Below are 17952 nucleotides of genomic sequence, written 5' to 3' on the forward strand. Positions count from 1 at the left end.
GGGATGAAAATGGAAGACCAGGGAAGAAAGCTGATAAAATAGAGATGATTCAAAGATCTGAAATATTTTTTCCTCACTCGATAGAAAGTAAACTATTTTTTCTTTTTTCCAATAACCATCATTTCCCTTGATCTTGGAATCACTCAAAACCTAGCCACTGAGTCCTGTATAAACTAATGCTCTGTCTCAAGATGTGGAGAAAGATAAAATACTGGTACTTGTACAGATTGTACTAGCTTGATTATATTTACAGTTAGGAGATACCGCAAATTTAAGAACGCCAAATTTTTTCTCATCACTGAGTATTTATTATATATAACAAATACATGGGAAAGAAAAAACTATATTGTGTGATATAAATAGTTTATTTACATTACAGAAAAAACATCAAGACAATGTATACTATTTCAAATATATCCATACATAATCAAATATAGCTGTAGTACATGTTTTCATTGGTGTAGATTACCACAAATGCAAGGCAACATGTGTAGATCTCATCTTATTCTTTTGTCTATAATACTGTATTGTGTAGTCCAAGCTCTTGGTAGTCCGGCCACTGTGCAACATGCTCCCTTTAGATTAACCTCGTGGACGCTCTTGTTGTGTTGTCTGAACTGTAGTGCCCTGTATTTTGCTTCTGTCTGTGAATTCTGTTGCTTCTGGGGCATTTCCTAGAAGGTTGGAAAGTTTACAGATCTTAGTCCAGTGCTATTACCTAAAGTCTGGTCCCACAATCACAGAGTGAAGTTGTGGATTAAGCAAATTATTAAAATATTTCAGACGAAAGAATTTATTATTAGCAGAAGCTGGAATTATGTTGGAAGAGGTTTTTGTTTTTGTTTTTGCTTCTCCTTGCAGTTGTCTTTAAGCATCTGTTGAGGAGAACTGAAGAACAGAGGTGGAAGTTGAAGAGGAATAAATTTACCTAGTCCTCAACAGCTTACTCATCAGGGCTCAAACAATGACTCAGCACAATGCAATCAAGCAAGTGTGAGCTCATCTAATCTCATGTTAAAGGTCTTCAACAACTTGATACTTTAAATGTCCCAAGGATGAATGTTATATTGGCATTTCAGTGCTACAAGTTTAAATCCTATCAAACCAGAGAGTGAGCCAACTGTTAATATGGGATATGTAATGAAAAGGGATATTGTTTTGGTTCAGCCTAATATCATTTTGTATATTAATGTTATAAGCTAGAGACATAAATTGGTACCAATTATTTAGCTTCTATAAAAAGCTAAGACTCAGTCAAATTATCTGAAAAGCTCTGATCTAGTAGCTTTTCTCTTATAATAAAATAATGCTTTGACAATACAAATAAAAATAACAATATAAAGTTCATATAAAATCCTATTATAATAAGCTGGGGGTGTCAGAAAATATATATTCATATATATGTTCATATGTGAGTAAATGTATATAGTATATACATATATGGGTTTTTTTGGGGTAGATCTGTCAAAATGAACATGGAGCTGGAAGTCACATTCCCAGCAAGTGGGAGCTGGAGATAAAAGACTGAAAATACATCTTCTCAGCAGGGCAACTCTCTTCATTTCAGAACATGTCTCTAGATGTCTGTATTCTTTATGACACATGTTTATTCAGGAGAAGGACAGATATTTGACTAAAGTAGTAAAAACAAGGGGAAAGAATTAGGAAAAGAAAGAAAGTGGGAAGAGGAGAAGAGAAAGAAAAGAGAGGTAGAAAAGAGGAGAGACCAGGTGACAATGAGATTAAAAGAAAATTGAAGAGAATGAGGGGACCTCTGCTTCGTGAAATTTTGTAAATCTTTTAGCAACTAGATGTTTTGGAAAAGGTCTTGACGGACGAGTGTGGCCAGGTCACCAGGAAGAGAGGGTTTGGGCAGGAAGGGTTAGAGGGGAGGATGGCCTAGCTGGAAAGTCTGGTTTTTGTGCAGAATGTTTTCAAGTGAATGAAATGAATCCATACTGAGAATAGTGTAGTTTATTGACTAGTATGACTCTTGGATTTTGGAAAGCTTGGATTGCCTAGGAGAGTTTTATAAAATGCATTACAATAATGCCAGTTTAGTTCATGTGCTATTTCTCCTCCTCAAAAGTAAACAGAAGATAGGTTTTGTTTTGTTTTGTTTTTACATGGAAAATGAAAACAGCCGTATGTCTTAAAAAAATGGCTTGCCTAATTTGGAGCTCAGTTAGGTTGTCTTGAGCATCAGAATACAGACATCTTGACCAGCCAAGGGGCAGTATGACTGGTGGTTAAGTGCACAGGCTCTCATACTAGGCAGCCTAGATTCCATTTCTGCCCTTATTGCTCAGCTGTGTATACCCAGCAATTTGCTGACTTCTCATACCTCAGAGTCCCTATCTTGAAAATGGGGATAATTGTTCCTTCATAATGTTACCAAATGTATATGTATTGGTGTGTGTGTGTGTACACATATACACACACACACACACACACACACACAGAGACACAATTCCTGGGGAGATAAGGACCCTATGTATTCCAGTTGTTTTTATTACATATGGGAATGAAGTTGATTAATAAGACTTCTAAACATCTGCTGAAATATTTAAAGTTCTGCAGTTTTGTCAGTACATGAAGTAGCAAATCAAATTGTTATGATTTTATATCTATTAAATATGAATTTCATTTTTCATGTGCTGATATTACTTAGAAGGCTCAAGACCCCTGGAGTAATGTGGCACAGTTTCCTGTGTTTTAGATTCTTTTCTATCTTTTCTTTTCTACTTAGTATTTTTGGTTTCTTGAGTTATTTTTATGCTCCCCAGAATCAATTTTAATGTAATCCACTGACTCACTTGGCATCTAAACATAAGAGTCAAGTTGATGAACTCAACTTGGCTTCGAGTAGCACAGAGCTCCCGTCGATGATGTTCCCTTAAGCCGTTAGGCCAGGGAAGGATCTATGAACCATATTTTGTCTTTTTCAAGAGCAAATGCCACACTTGTCCTCAAAGAAGATAGAACAATACAGATATAGAGATGTATTATGGCCTTTATTTTCTAAAGATATGATACTTTCTTTTATTTTCTTGTCTTCTTAAAATAACTTTTTGGGAAACATTCTGATTTACTGTAGAGCTGCACAAATGATTGAAAGTCTAAATGCCTTGTGAATTTGACAAAAACCTTGAAAAACTTCCTTGGAACTTTTATCTCAAGCAGAGTGAAATCAGATCAGAACAAAGAATCTTCAGTAACATTTCTGGTTAGACAGGACATAAATAATATGCATTCGGTTTGGAATCTAATTCTTGGTTACCATGAATTTACACGCTAATGAAGGTAAGCCATACCTGGCCTCCCTCCTTTACTCCAAGCCCAATGCCAGACATTACTAATTATTCATGGTTTTCTTTCCTGTTGAAACTGGATGAGATCTCTGTACTTCTCTCAACCTAACTCTCCAGGAAACAATTACTGTCTGACTGTTTGGGGGTTTGATATGAAAGCTTGTTGTGAAATTTGCTGCGTGTTTCCATATATCAAAGGTTTTCATGTACTACAACATAATCATTCTCATTATAACTATTTTCTTTGAATTTTGTGATTAAAAATTATTTTGTTAAGATAAAAATGTATTTGTGGTTTATATCAAATATGTTAAAAATGACTATATGTGAGAGTTATACTTGGAAATATAAGTGCCCTAAATGAGAGCTATAATTTAATACTTTTCTAGGCCTTGTATAAAATCTATTCTGTGATCTCATTTGGCATACTAATCCGAGTAAGTCAGGAAACACTGCTCGTTTAAATAGTCTGTTAGTAGTCTGAATGAAGACTGACTTTTTATAGCTAAAAGAGAAAAGCATATTTAAACAAAGATTGGTATTATACATTAGAAGGGGAAAAAAAACCTTTCCTTAGAAAATAAATAATCCTCATCATAATGCAAAAATAAGGAAAAAAATTTGTACCACTCCAGCACGAAAGTCAATGTCTTTCCATTTGGCTATTCCAATGCTGTTATGCTGAGGAAATAGGATTCCAGAGAATGGATGGCTGCAGAGTCCATGAAGGGACTTGTAATTAGAGAGCTCTAAGACAAGGAGGAATGACATATCCCTTCATGTGGGTGGCCACTGAGTACAGTTACTGACCTTGTGATGCAGAGGACCACCACACAGATGACGGCAATCTGAATTGTTCCAATCACAGCTGCGATTAAGACGTACTGAAATCGGACGGGGCCGGGAACAACGTATAGTACACTGTAGTCCTTTTTTTCACAGTGTTGTCCAGTATAACCAGCATCACACCTGGAAGAAATAGTGTCCAGTTACCTGTAGTTGCTGGACTCATTTTTATAGTTGGCCTACAGCTATTTATCTTCATTGTGAAATTAGGGCCTTTTGTTTCCCTTTTCTGCTCTTAAAAAAATAGTACTTTGTAGATATGCCTTTCAAATACTTGTTTTCAATAAGATCTCTTCGTGTTTTTTATTTCAAAGATAATGCAGTTTCTTTTTATACTTGTTTATATGAGTTTGAAGATAGGAGAGTTGGTAGATAATTTGTAGTGATAATATAGAGAGATGAGAGAAGCCCAGGAATAATTATTCTTTCTATGTATATTTTTTCAGGTGAGCTTTACATTTTATTTAACTTGCTCTTTAATTAACCTAAGTCAACATAATTGCTTGAGAAAAGACTTGTTTCTGATGACATGAGTATAAAAAATAGAACTACTTATCTATTTTTGGATAAAGCATTCCCTATGCTACTGTTAGAATAAATGTTAAAAAGTGTTAGGGCCAGAGGTACAACAAGAGTGATTTCTTTAATCTACTGGTCATAAAGTTGTCTGCTTATGGTAGAGAATTAAATTTCAGTAGGAAAAAGGTAATTATGATGTAGGCAATATGGTTGGTTCGGCAAAACAAGCCCATGCGCTATTCATCTGAGGATGAAGGCTGCCTCTCCCTCGCTCAGCCCTCATCAGGAAGCTCAGGTAGACAATCTGCGTGTTAGGATTAGCATTTGACCAGGAAACGAGGAAACAACTCACATGAAAACAGTACTAGTGGGGACCAACTTGTCATTGACTTTGTGCAACTATTTTAGTACTTCACTTTGAATTTCTCATTATTACGTCCTGGGATCTTTCCTCTCTGCATCGGAGGGGTTTAATAATGACGACTCTGCTGGAGATGACAGGGCAGCGGGTGCAACTTCTCACTGTTCCTGGCTGCTCTACTGGAAGGCAAGTGCTAGTGTTTTCAGAGAAGGAAAACATGAAAGGAAGGCAGTTCTTGAGAGAGAGAGAGAGAGAGAGAGAGAGGGAAAGGGAAAGGAAGAAAGAAGAAGGAGAAGATGAAGAAAAAGAAGAAGAGGGGGAGAGGAAAGGAGAGGGGAGGGGGAGAAGGGAGGGGAGAGAAGGAAGAGAACAAGAGAGAGAAACTCCTTTCAGTGTAGAGCAGCAATATGCAACCTGTTTCATCATTTGCCGCTTGTATATTCCTTTAATAAAAAATACGTTTGTTTTTTTCACTTTGGCTTTATCGTCTCTGAAATAATTATGTTCTATCCATGAGTATTCAGCAGATATTTGTATTTATTAACTAAATCCAGACAAGCAATTTCTTTGTGTCTCAACTGAGTCTGAATCTGTGGAGGTATAGCTAATATCTCACTCTACAAGCCTTGCGGATAGTGGATCCTAGCAAAACCAAGATTGATGATATTTATTAGAAGACCTGAAGGACTTTGGAAAAGGCAGCCTCCCAAAAGCAACCGTGTTATCTTTAGGCCTCATCCATTCATTTGTTTGAGAAATATTTATCAAGTACCTGATCTGTGCCAAGCACTGCTCTGTGTCCATGGGAAAGAGTGATGAATAAACCAGAGGAGGCTGTGTCTTTAAGGAACTTGTAATGCCCAAGGTTCAATTTAAAATTCCACCAGAAGAGTGTATATAATGATGTGTTACATAGTACTTGGGTATGTACACACATTTTGTTGTTTTCTAGTTTGTGCATGTGTGTGTGTGTGTGTGTAGGAAAGAGACAAAAGTTTGGCTGCTGATCACCCATTCAGGCAGAATGCCATCCAATTCTCTGTAAACATCCAGAATTTAGTTTCTATATTTTTACTTTATACATTTAAAAGTTAAAGGGTGAAAACATTACCTGCAAGATGGCTCCTGCATATTGATAGAATGTTCGCACTTCCCGTGCATGCAGAAGCCATTGTAATGTTCTGGGCAAGGTATGTGGTGTTCTCTGGCACTTTCTTCTAATTTGTTAGCATTCTCTGTGAATACAGATAAAAGCAACATCCCCTGTAAATACTTTCTTAGCCTGGTTAGATCAACCAGTACATTAAGAAGCAAAGCTACGGTAGGCAAAAATATTTAAAAGGGCAAGAATTAAAAGGCCATGCTTCAGAAGAAAGAGGGAGAAAGAATTGAAAGACAGATGTCTTTACAATTGTGTTTAGAGATGAAACTCCAAAATTACCCAGTACTTTTCATGCTTTTATGTAATTTCCTACATCTTTAAGAGCCAGTGATGTTTCTATGAGTTGTCAGACAGCTTTAATTTTCCTTGTGTAGAGACTGTACATTGATCATAAAATAATTCAAGAAGAAATATCCTATTTTTTGAATTTTAAAGCCCAGCATAATGTCCCTAAAAGTAAATTGCTGCAATACGTTGATACTCTCTCCATGTGAGAGCTTAAAAATTAAAATATGGCCGTGTTCAATTGTTAAACAGAAGTTTTCCAAAACCAAATGCAAATTTCAACAAATGTATTCTTTCGGGCTTTATTCATCTACTGTGAACATGAATTTTCCTAGCGCCCATACATTTTTTTATTGCCTAAATAATGCTATTGAAAGAGCAAATGTTATTTCAGAATCACTTATGTAGATACTAACACAGTACATACTGAATGCTATGAGTGTATTCTAATTCATAATATTTGGCCTATGTTACAATGTCATGTGAAATTTAAACTTATGGTGAAGAAAAAAAACTTGTGTTCTAAAATGAACCCTTTCTTCTGTCATTAACAAGTTTCATTTTCTCATGTTTCTATAAAGGTATTAAATTTTTTTCTGACCTCTGTTAGTCTAAATACATTTGCTTCTCATTTGTAATGCCATCTCTAAGCAGTCTTTGGATTCTTTATATGTTCATTTTATAACATAAAGTTTTGCCTTTTTTGAGTTTCTTCTATAATCTGAGACCTGATATACTTTAAAATTCTTCCCTAAACGCACGAGAAATATAACTCTCTTGACTTCAATCTAAAGATACTTTTCAAGACCACAGTAATCGGTCAGCAGTAATGCGTTCTCCCAGTGATGGAAGATTGAGAATCAATTACTATTTTTATGAAACAGATTATATCCTATCATTTCCACATAGGGGTATAGTTTTTTTTATTATAGTGCATCCTTGTAATTTTTACTGGCAGTCATGGATGATGATTGTATTCATCATGAGAAAAAAATGTACCTTTGGTATTAGTGAATTAGACAAATGTATTATTTATGTTTAAGCAGAGCTATAAAATATCTATATATTTTAAGATCTAGGTTGTCATCTGAAAAACATTAAAGTTTGAAGTAAATTGTTAAATATGTTAAGTGCTTTCTTGTGTAGGGATATTTATGCACATCAGTATGGTGGGTAATATTTCAAATTACATACCCAGATTAATAAAGGATTTATCATAAGGATGCTGAAGAGACTGGTGATGGCATTTAAATCATTCATTTGTTTTATATCTATGTCTTTTTACCTATTTAGGTGATCTTTTGTTTGCATTATAATATTTCTACTTTGATAATTACTATTAAACTGAAAGAACCACTTCCATAGAAAAGACTGAGAATGTATAGAACTTTCTCTTTTGGTTTCTTCCATTCTTCCAAGCTACTACGGTGTTTTCGGTAAGAAATACTGCTTGCAGTAAGCAAACACACCAAAACTGAAATGGATAGTGTGGGGTAAAGTTTCCAATATGGAGTATGTGACCAAAATAGAAGCAGAACGACCGCAGTATTTAGATACATCTTGAGAGGGCTTGTGGTCATTCATGAATCCATGAAGACTGGGCTCATTCTGTGCCTTGGCTGGGGGGCTACAAGCCAGAGTGGACAAACCACGTACCTGCTGTTGAAAGACGACTTTAGCAGTGGGGTTTGCCAGCCTCACTGCTGATGTAACGAACCAGCACTGATTTTCACTCTTATTTCTGGATCTTCTCCCCATAACAAACTATTCAACACTTCTATTTAGTGTTCGTTAGTAACCCTTCAGTGCTTCTGCACACCTGCATGTAGGGGAATTTTCTGTAACTTCCCTACTTTCACTTATACACTGTGATTTCAGTCATAGTATTTTTCAAACACATCTTATTAGGGCTATTCTTCTTTCTGTCAGTTGCAAAAGAAGATCAAGAATTTTCTTAACTCAAAATCCATTTTTTAAGCCTATTTTATTTTTAACTTTGTCCCTCACCCCATACTGTTTTTGTTTCTGAATCTGTACCATGTCCACAATTAGGAACTGAGTCCAAGGGCAAAATAGGAGCTTGTTTGAGTGAGACTGTTGCCTTAGTGTAGTAAGAGCTGGATATTTTCACAAAGTTCATTATCCAGACAGGATGATCATGTGGGAGGGGAATAGTTTCCATCATAAAATCTGCTAATTAGTTTACACCATTCCTTATGAACTTGGAGTGCTCTGTTATGCTGCTCGTAGGATACTGTCAAATAAGAAAGTTAGAGAGATTGAAAATAAATGAGTAGAAGAAATGAACCCTGGGCAAGAAAATGAGGAATCATCAATATATGTCAACAAATTTATAGTCAATCCAAGCAAGTAAACCAGTTGATTGAAAACCTGAATATATAACCACTTCTAGTAATGCAATAGACATGTTTTAGAAATGAGATCTGAGTATATTACGAAGAGTAGAAACACAGAAATATAATATACAAACCAAATATGTGTATGGACCATAATGGATATTTGTGATCCTGATGTTTATGCATAGGTATTTAAGCAATAACAAAAGCATTTAATGGTTTAAAATAATAGAAAAATGATACTTTGGAAGTCTGCACGTTTTCTCCGGTGGTTGACGATTTAGACATCAACTTCTCTGTTCTCCATTTAAAAAGAGATTTAATGTAAGGGTTGTGCTCTTTCTTCTGAGACAGAGAGTGATCATGGTAGAAACTCTTCGTGTCTTTGTTTAAAATCCTTGTCCAGTTTCCTGTTTAAATGTTTACAAATTGTTTATTCTGAATGAGATCCTGCCTTTTTTAAGAAACAACTTCTGGTATAATCTGAGTTACTTGCAGCAGAGCTAATAGGGCTGCATGCCCATTGCTAGTCAACATTCCAGTCAAGAGCTATAGAAGTGGGCTGCTGTAAAGCACAGCTACATGTATTGTTTCTATCCTGGTGCTTTCAGGGAAAGAGACACAGCAAGCTGAAGAGACAGAGGAAATGGCGAATAGCAAGACCTTGCTTTAATCACAAGTCAAGTAAGATAAGTGGAATAGAAAGTGGGCAGAGCCAGGCATAGCAGTTCAGATATTTAAATCAATATAGCCCAGAGTGTGGTGTGTGTGTACACGTGTATTTATCATTACCCCTGCTTTCTTCCCCAAAAGTTGGAAACAAGATGTCGTTCAGAGAATTAATCTATCAAAGCAACACATTATCGACTGAAGCAGAAATATGACTGTAAAATTTGACTAAAATTATCCTTATATCTGAAGAAAGGATGTTTCCCTTTGGATAAGGGTTAGAGTTTGGCAAAAGAAACATCTGAATGTCATGCTGTGTCATCTATTCAAGTGCCCTCTGGGATGCTGTGCCCTCAGAAGCCACCTTGAACTAGCAAACCCAGAGTGCCCAGTTGCAAAGATGGATGCACTAGATTATTAGTGTCTGATGCTATTAAATACTCAGTTAACCCATTTCTCTTGTTTTGATGCTCTGCTCTTTAGTCTTAAAATAGTTGGACTTCTGTGTAGCTGGCTTTGACAGTACCACCTAGATATCTTATCCATTTGACAGTTATATATTTCATTTGAGTGAATTGATTGGTTCTGAGTTTCCATGCATTTTGGGGGCACAAGTCAGCTTTCTTCAGCCCACTGAATTCTTGGGGTTTGTAAAATCAAATTTCTGCACCTATAGGCTAAAGGACCAGATCCTACCCATGGTGTATTACAGTCTGGGAGGACATCTGGGGGCTGGTCAGATGATATTTCTCTGGAGACAGCCCCGTCTTGCTTTAATCAGGCCTTTCTTTAGAATATATATACAAATCCTTTAGGCCTCTGATTCCCCATGAGGAGTCTGATTCTGTGTAAGGATTTTAGAGTAAGTTGGAAAGATCCTAAACTAGAGGTATCATCAGGATTTAGAGGATGCTTTAGGGGGGCAGATTTCTGCTGCACATTTTTAAGCAAACAGAGCTGTTCAATGGGGGAATGAGTTATATAGTGAAGTGATGAGTTTGTGGTGGTGTGAAAATTTCTCAGATGTGTTACTATTTCTCAGATGTTGTAGAGTGTTACTGTATGGTAGATTGGATTATTTCAGATCTCTAGGTTCTTTGAATTTTAAGAGTAATATTTATTTCTATTCTTAATATTTACTTATAATAAATTACTAATAAATATTTATTGCAAAATATTATTATTGATATCCTAGGAAAAAGAAGTGGAGAAATAAGGACATTATTTAGGTAAGGAAATCACTTTGCCTTAATTATGGGGACATTTTACTTTTTAAAGAGTGTAAAATATCTTAAATATTTACTGGGTCTGTAATTCAGACATTCTAGCATAAAGTGATCTTTACTACATATTGTCTTCTTTGTGGGGAACAATATGCTTGTGGATCTTCAATTTTTAACATTATGCTTTAACATCGTGAATTATCTTGACAAGTACATGCATGTGAGTTGTACAGTGTGGTTTATTATCTTTTCAACTCTCTTTTCCTGTGGGCACACAAAATGTGCCACATTTTTTCAGCAAAATGAAATTTGCATTTTTGATGTATTTATACAATACTTCTATTTTTCATGTTTATAACAGTACAAGGAAACTCCAGCACTGAGATATTCCTCTACTGATGATTACTTGATTTTACTGTAATCAGTGATTACTTGATTTTACTCTTCTCCTGCTTACTGCCCTATTGCTAAAGCAGTTTGAAAATAATTTTATTTAGCCAACTAGAAAAAGAAAAACTATCTTTCTTTCCATTATATTTATATTGTGCCTGGGACAGAAACAAATTATGAATTTAGAAGTAAAGTCATGATGGTCCCATTGTTGATTAGAGTTGGTTTCAAAGAAAATATAGAACTCTTATGATTTCCTGTCCTTATCAGGTATAAACATATGAGGTGGCAGTAAAACCTCCTATCTAGCTTGAATTGCAATCGAAGTTTTTTAAAGACCAGAAAAGCATTCCTATTGAATGGGCTCTGAATGTAATGCAATATGAGTTCTTGCAACTTAACAAATTCTATAACAGCCTCACCTGCTGTCATAGTTTCTTCAAGGCACAGATGAGTAGATGAGAAGAGTCTCTCTTTTTCTTTTTTTTTTTTTTTTTTTTTAAGATTTTTAGAAATTTCATGTAATGTCTGAAACATTTATATTAACATGTTTCCATACAAAGAGTCTCTCTTTTTCTAAGCCTCTAGGACAGAGACTCAAATGAGAATGCTAGCTGAAAGTGACAGCTTAGCACAACGGATGTGGAAGCATTTAAGGACACGATCAATTCTAAAGTTCTGTAGAGAGCAGAGGCCCAGTCACAATATTCCTAGTTATTTCATCTGTTAAAGATTTTAAAAGAAAACCTTCAAAATAGAGATCAAGTCCTTCAAGTGCTACATTTATTCTGCAAGTTGAACATTATCCTATTTTTTCAGAAGAGTAATTGAAACTATTTGGATCCAGAACTTTGCTAATTAGGCAGAGGTATGGGTTGGGAGCAGCATGCATGGGGATGCAGAGAAATTCTTTCTTATTGTACTATTGATCAGGCACTAATATAAAATGTGAAATGTGATTATCCACATCACCACTTGCATATATAAATATTCTTATTGGACATAAAATTAAAATACAATGGAAGAAAACTAATTTTTGTGTTACTGCATTCTCAGGCAAGACCTTAATGGCATTATTCAAGAATTGCCTGAGTTTAAATTGGAAAAGGTAATAGCATCTGAAATAGACATAGTAATTTGGGGACTGGAGTGACTGAAATGCAACAATACTGGATGATTACTTGCATGGGCTTTTATTATCTCAGTTTCTACTGGTAATATATTTACATGGATAAAAGCTGAGAAATCTGTAAAACCTTGGAAGAGAAACTTGTATGTACCATTTTAACTTATGACATCCAAATACAATTTTAATAAATTGAAGAATTTGACATCACAAGTTTCATACAGATTTAGCCAGAAATTCTAGACCTCCAAGAAAAAAAGAAGTTGTTTATTATTAGGAGGAAAATAAGCAGATCTTTAGCCATTTTCTCTGTCCCCTGCCTTAGGAATGCCCTGCCTGGCTTCTGATGGCGGAGCCCTCCAAATAGTGAAGAGAACAGGCAACTGGGGGAAACTGCACTCTGCCTATAATGGTCCTTTTCAAACTTCACCATTCAGTCAAGAGCCTATTAACTCTCAGCAAGTGGGTAACTCCTATAGGTTTAGAGGATTATGCTTGAAGACCTTTTAAAAATATAGTATTTCATGGAACTTTAGATGTCTTTGACAACACTGTGTAAACATCAGGCCTTGGGAAGAGGCAGGGATCCATGGTTCATTAGCCTCTCGGGAGTCCAGAGCTGGAGTTGCCGTAAGCTTATCTGGGGCAATTTGCTACAGCTCTCCCCACTGAGCTTTTGCTGCAGCAACCCTGCTCTCTTCCAAGCTGCTCTTCATAGACAAAGTTTACTGTAAACCTTAGAGAAAGAAAAAATTATGGGAAGCCATTTTATGCCAGGTATACTCCCCTCCCCTTTTTTCTTTTGTCTTGAACTAAACCTATGCATTTCTGGCCAAACTTATTTGCTTAGTGGCTAACCTGGGTGTCCTTTCTTAGTGAGCTTCTTGGGTAACAGTGCTGAAAATGACAACACAAGTGACAGAGGGTTCAGGTCCTGTCCACTTTTGCCTTCTGGGCCATGTGAGTCAAGCTGTTTTCTCCTTTATAGGCTACGTATGCAGCAATGGGTAAATAGTTAAGATAAACCTTCTCAGGTGACATTTGTTTTCCTCTGCGACTCTGAAATTATTTAGCCAACAGAGAATGAGGAGGATTTAGGCTGGAGCAGTCACTGAAACACAGCAGAAATTTTAAAAGATTTTAATAACGTAGATAGGACCAAAAAATTGGTAATATATTATATGAACATTTCTTGAGTACCTACTATGTGTCTGGCACTGTGCTATGTACTATACATAATGTACTATATCTATGGGTTGTTTCCATATGATTTGGTTGTTGTCTTCTAAACACAGCCAAGAAAACAGATTCTCAAGACAGGATGATAAATCTACAATTCCTGGAGAATCTACAACATGCCTAACATTGTGTTAATACTTAACATGACAAAAATGTATACCTTAATATAGCCCTTCAAAGTAGATTTATAAAAATCTCATTTTATATAGATGAGGAAACTGAAGCTCAAATAGGTTTGATTACTTGTCTTAGAAATTTACACAATCGATAAGCAGAACTGGGGTCAAAACTAGGGCTCTTTCCAGTGTACCATGCAGACCACGCAGCTAAGAACTTTTTAAACCACAAGACAAGCCCTGGTCCGGGAAGATCCCACATGCCGCGGAGCAGCTAAGCCCGTGCGCCACAACTACAGAGCCTGAGTCTAGAGCCCACGAGCCACAACTGCTGAAGCCCGCGCGCCTAGAGCCCGTGCTCCGCAACGGGAGAGGCCCCCGCAGTGAGCGGCCCGCGCACGGCAATGAAGAGGAGCCCCCGCTCTCTGCAACTGGAGAAAAGCCCGGGTGCAGCAATGAAGACCCAACACAGCCAAAAATTAAAAAAATAAATAATAAAATAAATAAATTTTTTAAAAAAATTAATGAGTGGGTTAGTATCCTCAAATTCCTCTTTTAAGGGTAATGTTGCTTGTTCTAGCGCAGATACACCTTAACTGCTTGTCAAAAATAGATTTCCAGGGTTTGGTTGGTCCTGATCACCTGAATCAGAAGCACCAGCTGAGGCACCTGAAGTTGGTCTTTTAAAAAAGTACCCCAGGCAATTCCGACATTCAGATGATTTGGATCACAATACTTTTGACACCACCTTAGCCGTTTCTCATCTCTCTGTCTCTAGCCATCTAATGGTAGGTTTTCCCGTTCCCTGGATCCTGCTTCCTTCCCTTGATTACTATGCTGGCGCTGCTCCATCTTCGTGGTCCCAAGTCTATCTCGGCGCCTTCCCTTAAAGGACGGATCTCAGCCAGCTGTTCCATGTCCAGGAGTGTGTGAGCAGTGGGTTGCCCGGTGCTGCTATTCCCACACCCTCCTTGGATGTGATGAGAAGTCATCACGGGCCTTCAGCTATCAAGCCTTCCTTGATCTTGGTAGTCAGCCTGAACACTTCATTTTATTTTAGAATACACTTCATTTTTTAAAAATAAATTTATTTATTTTATTTATTTATTTTTGGCTGTGTTGGATCTTCGTTGCTGCTCGCAGGCTTTCTCTAGTTGTGGTGAGCGGGGGCTACCCTTCATTGCGGTGCATGGGCTTCTCATTGTGGTGGCTTCTCTTGTTGCGGAGCACGGGCTCTCAGAGCACGTGCTTCAGTAGTTGTGGCTCGCAGGCTCTAGAGCGCAGGCTTAGTTATGGTGGCGCACAGGCTTAGTTGCTCCGTGGCATGTGGGATCTTCCCGGACCAGGGCTCGAACCTGTGTCCCCTGCATTTGTGGATTCTTAACCACTGTGCCACCAGGGAAGCCCACACTTCATTTTTATTATTTTATTTTATTTTATTTTATTTTAGGCCCCTTTTGAGAACACAACACTCAAAGAATAGGCTGTGTGCCTGCAACAAATGCCAGCATCTGCGAGAGACTTCTAAATGTTGTCAGAATCCAGGTATCCTGAGACCAACTCTCACAAATCTCTAGGCTTCTTTAATGGCTCTGTTAGACAACTAACCAGAAAAGCAACAAGAATTCTCTGTGTGAAAGCAAATGAAGCTTTCTCTTGGATATAGAAACAAATAATACCGCTGAGAAAAGGTGCAGATTATATCAAGGATTATGATTAGTTCAATTTCCAGATGGGAGTAAAGGAGCATTGGTCCATTGGTGGTATCTTTAGACATTCAGCTAGTCTGTAGAAAAGATAAAGTTATAAGAGAAGCAGTGGGAGCAGGAAAGAAGACAAATAGAGGGAATAAATGGAAGCCTAGTCACCATTTGTGGCAGTGTGACAACTGGGAGAGATGGTACTACAACAAACAGCAGGTGTTGACAGCACAAGAGTAGGGAAGCTGGGGAAGGACATCTCTTTAATTCCTTGAGAAGGACAAGACAGCCACCCTTTCTTTTAAATTGCGGGCCTTAAGGACAATGGACATACTCTCCAGACCAGGGTTTCCCAAGGGGAGCTCTGTCAATGCAGTGCTACTTCTGGAGCAGGCTTCATGGAAAAAGGGGTTCTATAGTCAAATAAGTTTGGGAAAGAGTGGATTAAACACAGTTATATGCATCTCTTTACTGCTTGTTTTCAGAGTCTTTAAAAGGCTAACCTGCATTGTGAAATGCCTAGAAAGGACACACATTATGGAGTGTTCCTAAACTCATTTGTCTAGGAAACTTCCCTCTCCCTTTTAGGAACATTTTGTGGGACTATTCCACCAGACTCCTTTCTGGGAAACATTGCATTAGACCATAGCATCTCCAAATTTTTCACATTACCACACACATAGAAAAGGATAAGATTTGGTTTTAGGCAAACAGAGGAGACAGTCGGCCTGGGGGCTCTAGCCATTCAAGCCACCTGACTGCTAAAGTAGATTAATGAGTTTATACACCTGTTACCCATTCAGAGCCCACAAGAAAACGTTGCAATAGATTATGCTTTCTCCTAGGGCAAAGACTGTATTATTCACTGTAACATTTCTAGGGTGTAGAACAAGAAGTTGCAGTAAGTGGGTGTTCAATAAGTAGCATGAATAAATGAGTATGACAGGCATAGGCAATATATTTGGAAACTGCCTGTACCTTGGTGTGGTGGCTTTCAAAAGATTAGTCCCTCTTAGTTGTTGCATCAAAGAGCCAGCTGCACTTCAGTAATGTGTACTTAGAAAGACAGACAATCCCTACCTTAACTGACAAGGTAAGGTGCAATATGGTGGAGAACTGTAGTCGACTCAGTAGAGTGTATATATTCAGCGAGACAGAATTAGATGCAGAGGTAAAAGCTATATTTGCTATGCACTTCAGGCTTATTCAGTGAAAGGCAAAAGGCTGGAGGGCAAAAATGTGTTGCTAACCATAAAAAAAAGATATCTATAAATGACTTTAAAGAGCAAGTATAGGCAATTGATGGGTTGATGGGTTTGCACATTTCTCCTGTATGATGTCTTGGCCCAAAAAGGACAGTTAGAAAATTTACAGCGTAGATTTAGATTCATTTACAAATTTGGAGTACTGCCATATGTTGGTACCTGTAGTTGATTCTCATTGAGAGCGTTAGAAGGTATACCATCTCTTCTAATATTCAAGGGTAAGATGAAACAATTTTAAGAAACAAATGCAGCTGATTATGCTATGAGTATTTCTGAAAGTTGGTTTGACATTTTAAATAAGCATTCTAGATAAAATTGATATTGAAAAAGTCACAGAGTCAACCTCTCAGACAGAATTTTGTAGTTTTTCCTAAGAAGTAATTTCTGAACATAGCATAACCTCGGAACAGTTTCATGGTGTTGAAAGTTATTCTGTTTTGATGATATTTAGTACATGTCTGTGAATCAAGTATCTTTGTATTTAAGCAGAATAAGACTGTTATTAAAAGTGGTATTGCTTTCTAAGATAAAACTTTTGATGATGTGATAATCCATCATAGATTTCCTTGTGGTCTCTCTGTTTAACCTGTTATAGAGACATGAGAATACCAATGAACAAGTCTTTTTTATGTTCAGTATTATACATTTTTTTATCGTCAGTAAAATCTTTATCTAATGATTATTTGTAAAACATTAACCAAATATTTTATTGGTTACCACATTGGGTTGAATAATGTCCTCCAAAAACTCACATCTGTCTGGAACCTCAGACTGGGAAATAATTAGTTCAGATGCTTTCATACTGGATTAGAGAGGGCCCTAAATCCAATGACTGGTGTTCTTATAAGGTCATATGAAGACACACAGTGAAGGTCAGATGAAGGTAGAGGCAGAAATTGGAACTACGCTGCTATAAACCAAGGAATGTAGGAGCCACCAGAGCTGGAAGAGGCAAGGGAGGATTCTCTCTTTGAGAATTTGGAGGGACTGTGGTCCTGCCAACACCTTAATTTCAGACTCTTACCCTCCAGAACTGTGAGATAATAAATTTCTGTTGTTTTAAGTCACCCAGTTTGTGGTAATTTTTTATGGCAGCCTTAGCAAACTAATATAATGACTATTTAGCAACCAAACACTCACATTGATAAAATATACTTTTTAACAGTCCATATGGAATTAATGAAAATGAGCTGAAAGATTGGCTTCAGCTAGTATGTGACCTGGACAATCTTGGTTTATGTTTATTTTCCCAGCATAATGATTCATAGTGCCTCCTTTCACTCTCAAAAGCTTCCTAGTTAGGGTGGTAAATTATATGATCACCTTAGTTTAAGCATATGTTGAAGTATCTGTGATTCATTGCATATGCAACACAAATTATGT

At 37.0% G+C, this 17952-nt stretch overlaps 1 protein-coding gene across 1 annotated transcript in view; it reads right to left on the reverse strand.

Moving 5' to 3' along the window:
• Positions 1 to 424: 424 nt before the first annotated feature.
• TMEFF2 (transmembrane protein with EGF like and two follistatin like domains 2) overlaps positions 425 to 17952 on the reverse strand; it is a 250317-nt gene continuing 232789 nt past the window's right edge. Inside the window, exons 8-10 of the mRNA XM_059927310.1 lie at positions 6149 to 6272; positions 4122 to 4280; positions 425 to 674 (exon numbers count right to left, since the gene is read on the reverse strand). Of these exons, the coding sequence (XP_059783293.1) occupies positions 578 to 674; positions 4122 to 4280; positions 6149 to 6272 (380 nt within the window). The 3' untranslated portion in view covers positions 425 to 577. The remainder of the gene's footprint in view (positions 675 to 4121; positions 4281 to 6148; positions 6273 to 17952) is intronic.

The sequence above is a fragment of the Balaenoptera ricei genome, chromosome 7 (genome assembly GCF_028023285.1).
Source record: "Balaenoptera ricei isolate mBalRic1 chromosome 7, mBalRic1.hap2, whole genome shotgun sequence".
In the NCBI taxonomy this organism is placed as follows: Eukaryota; Metazoa; Chordata; class Mammalia; order Artiodactyla; family Balaenopteridae; genus Balaenoptera; species Balaenoptera ricei.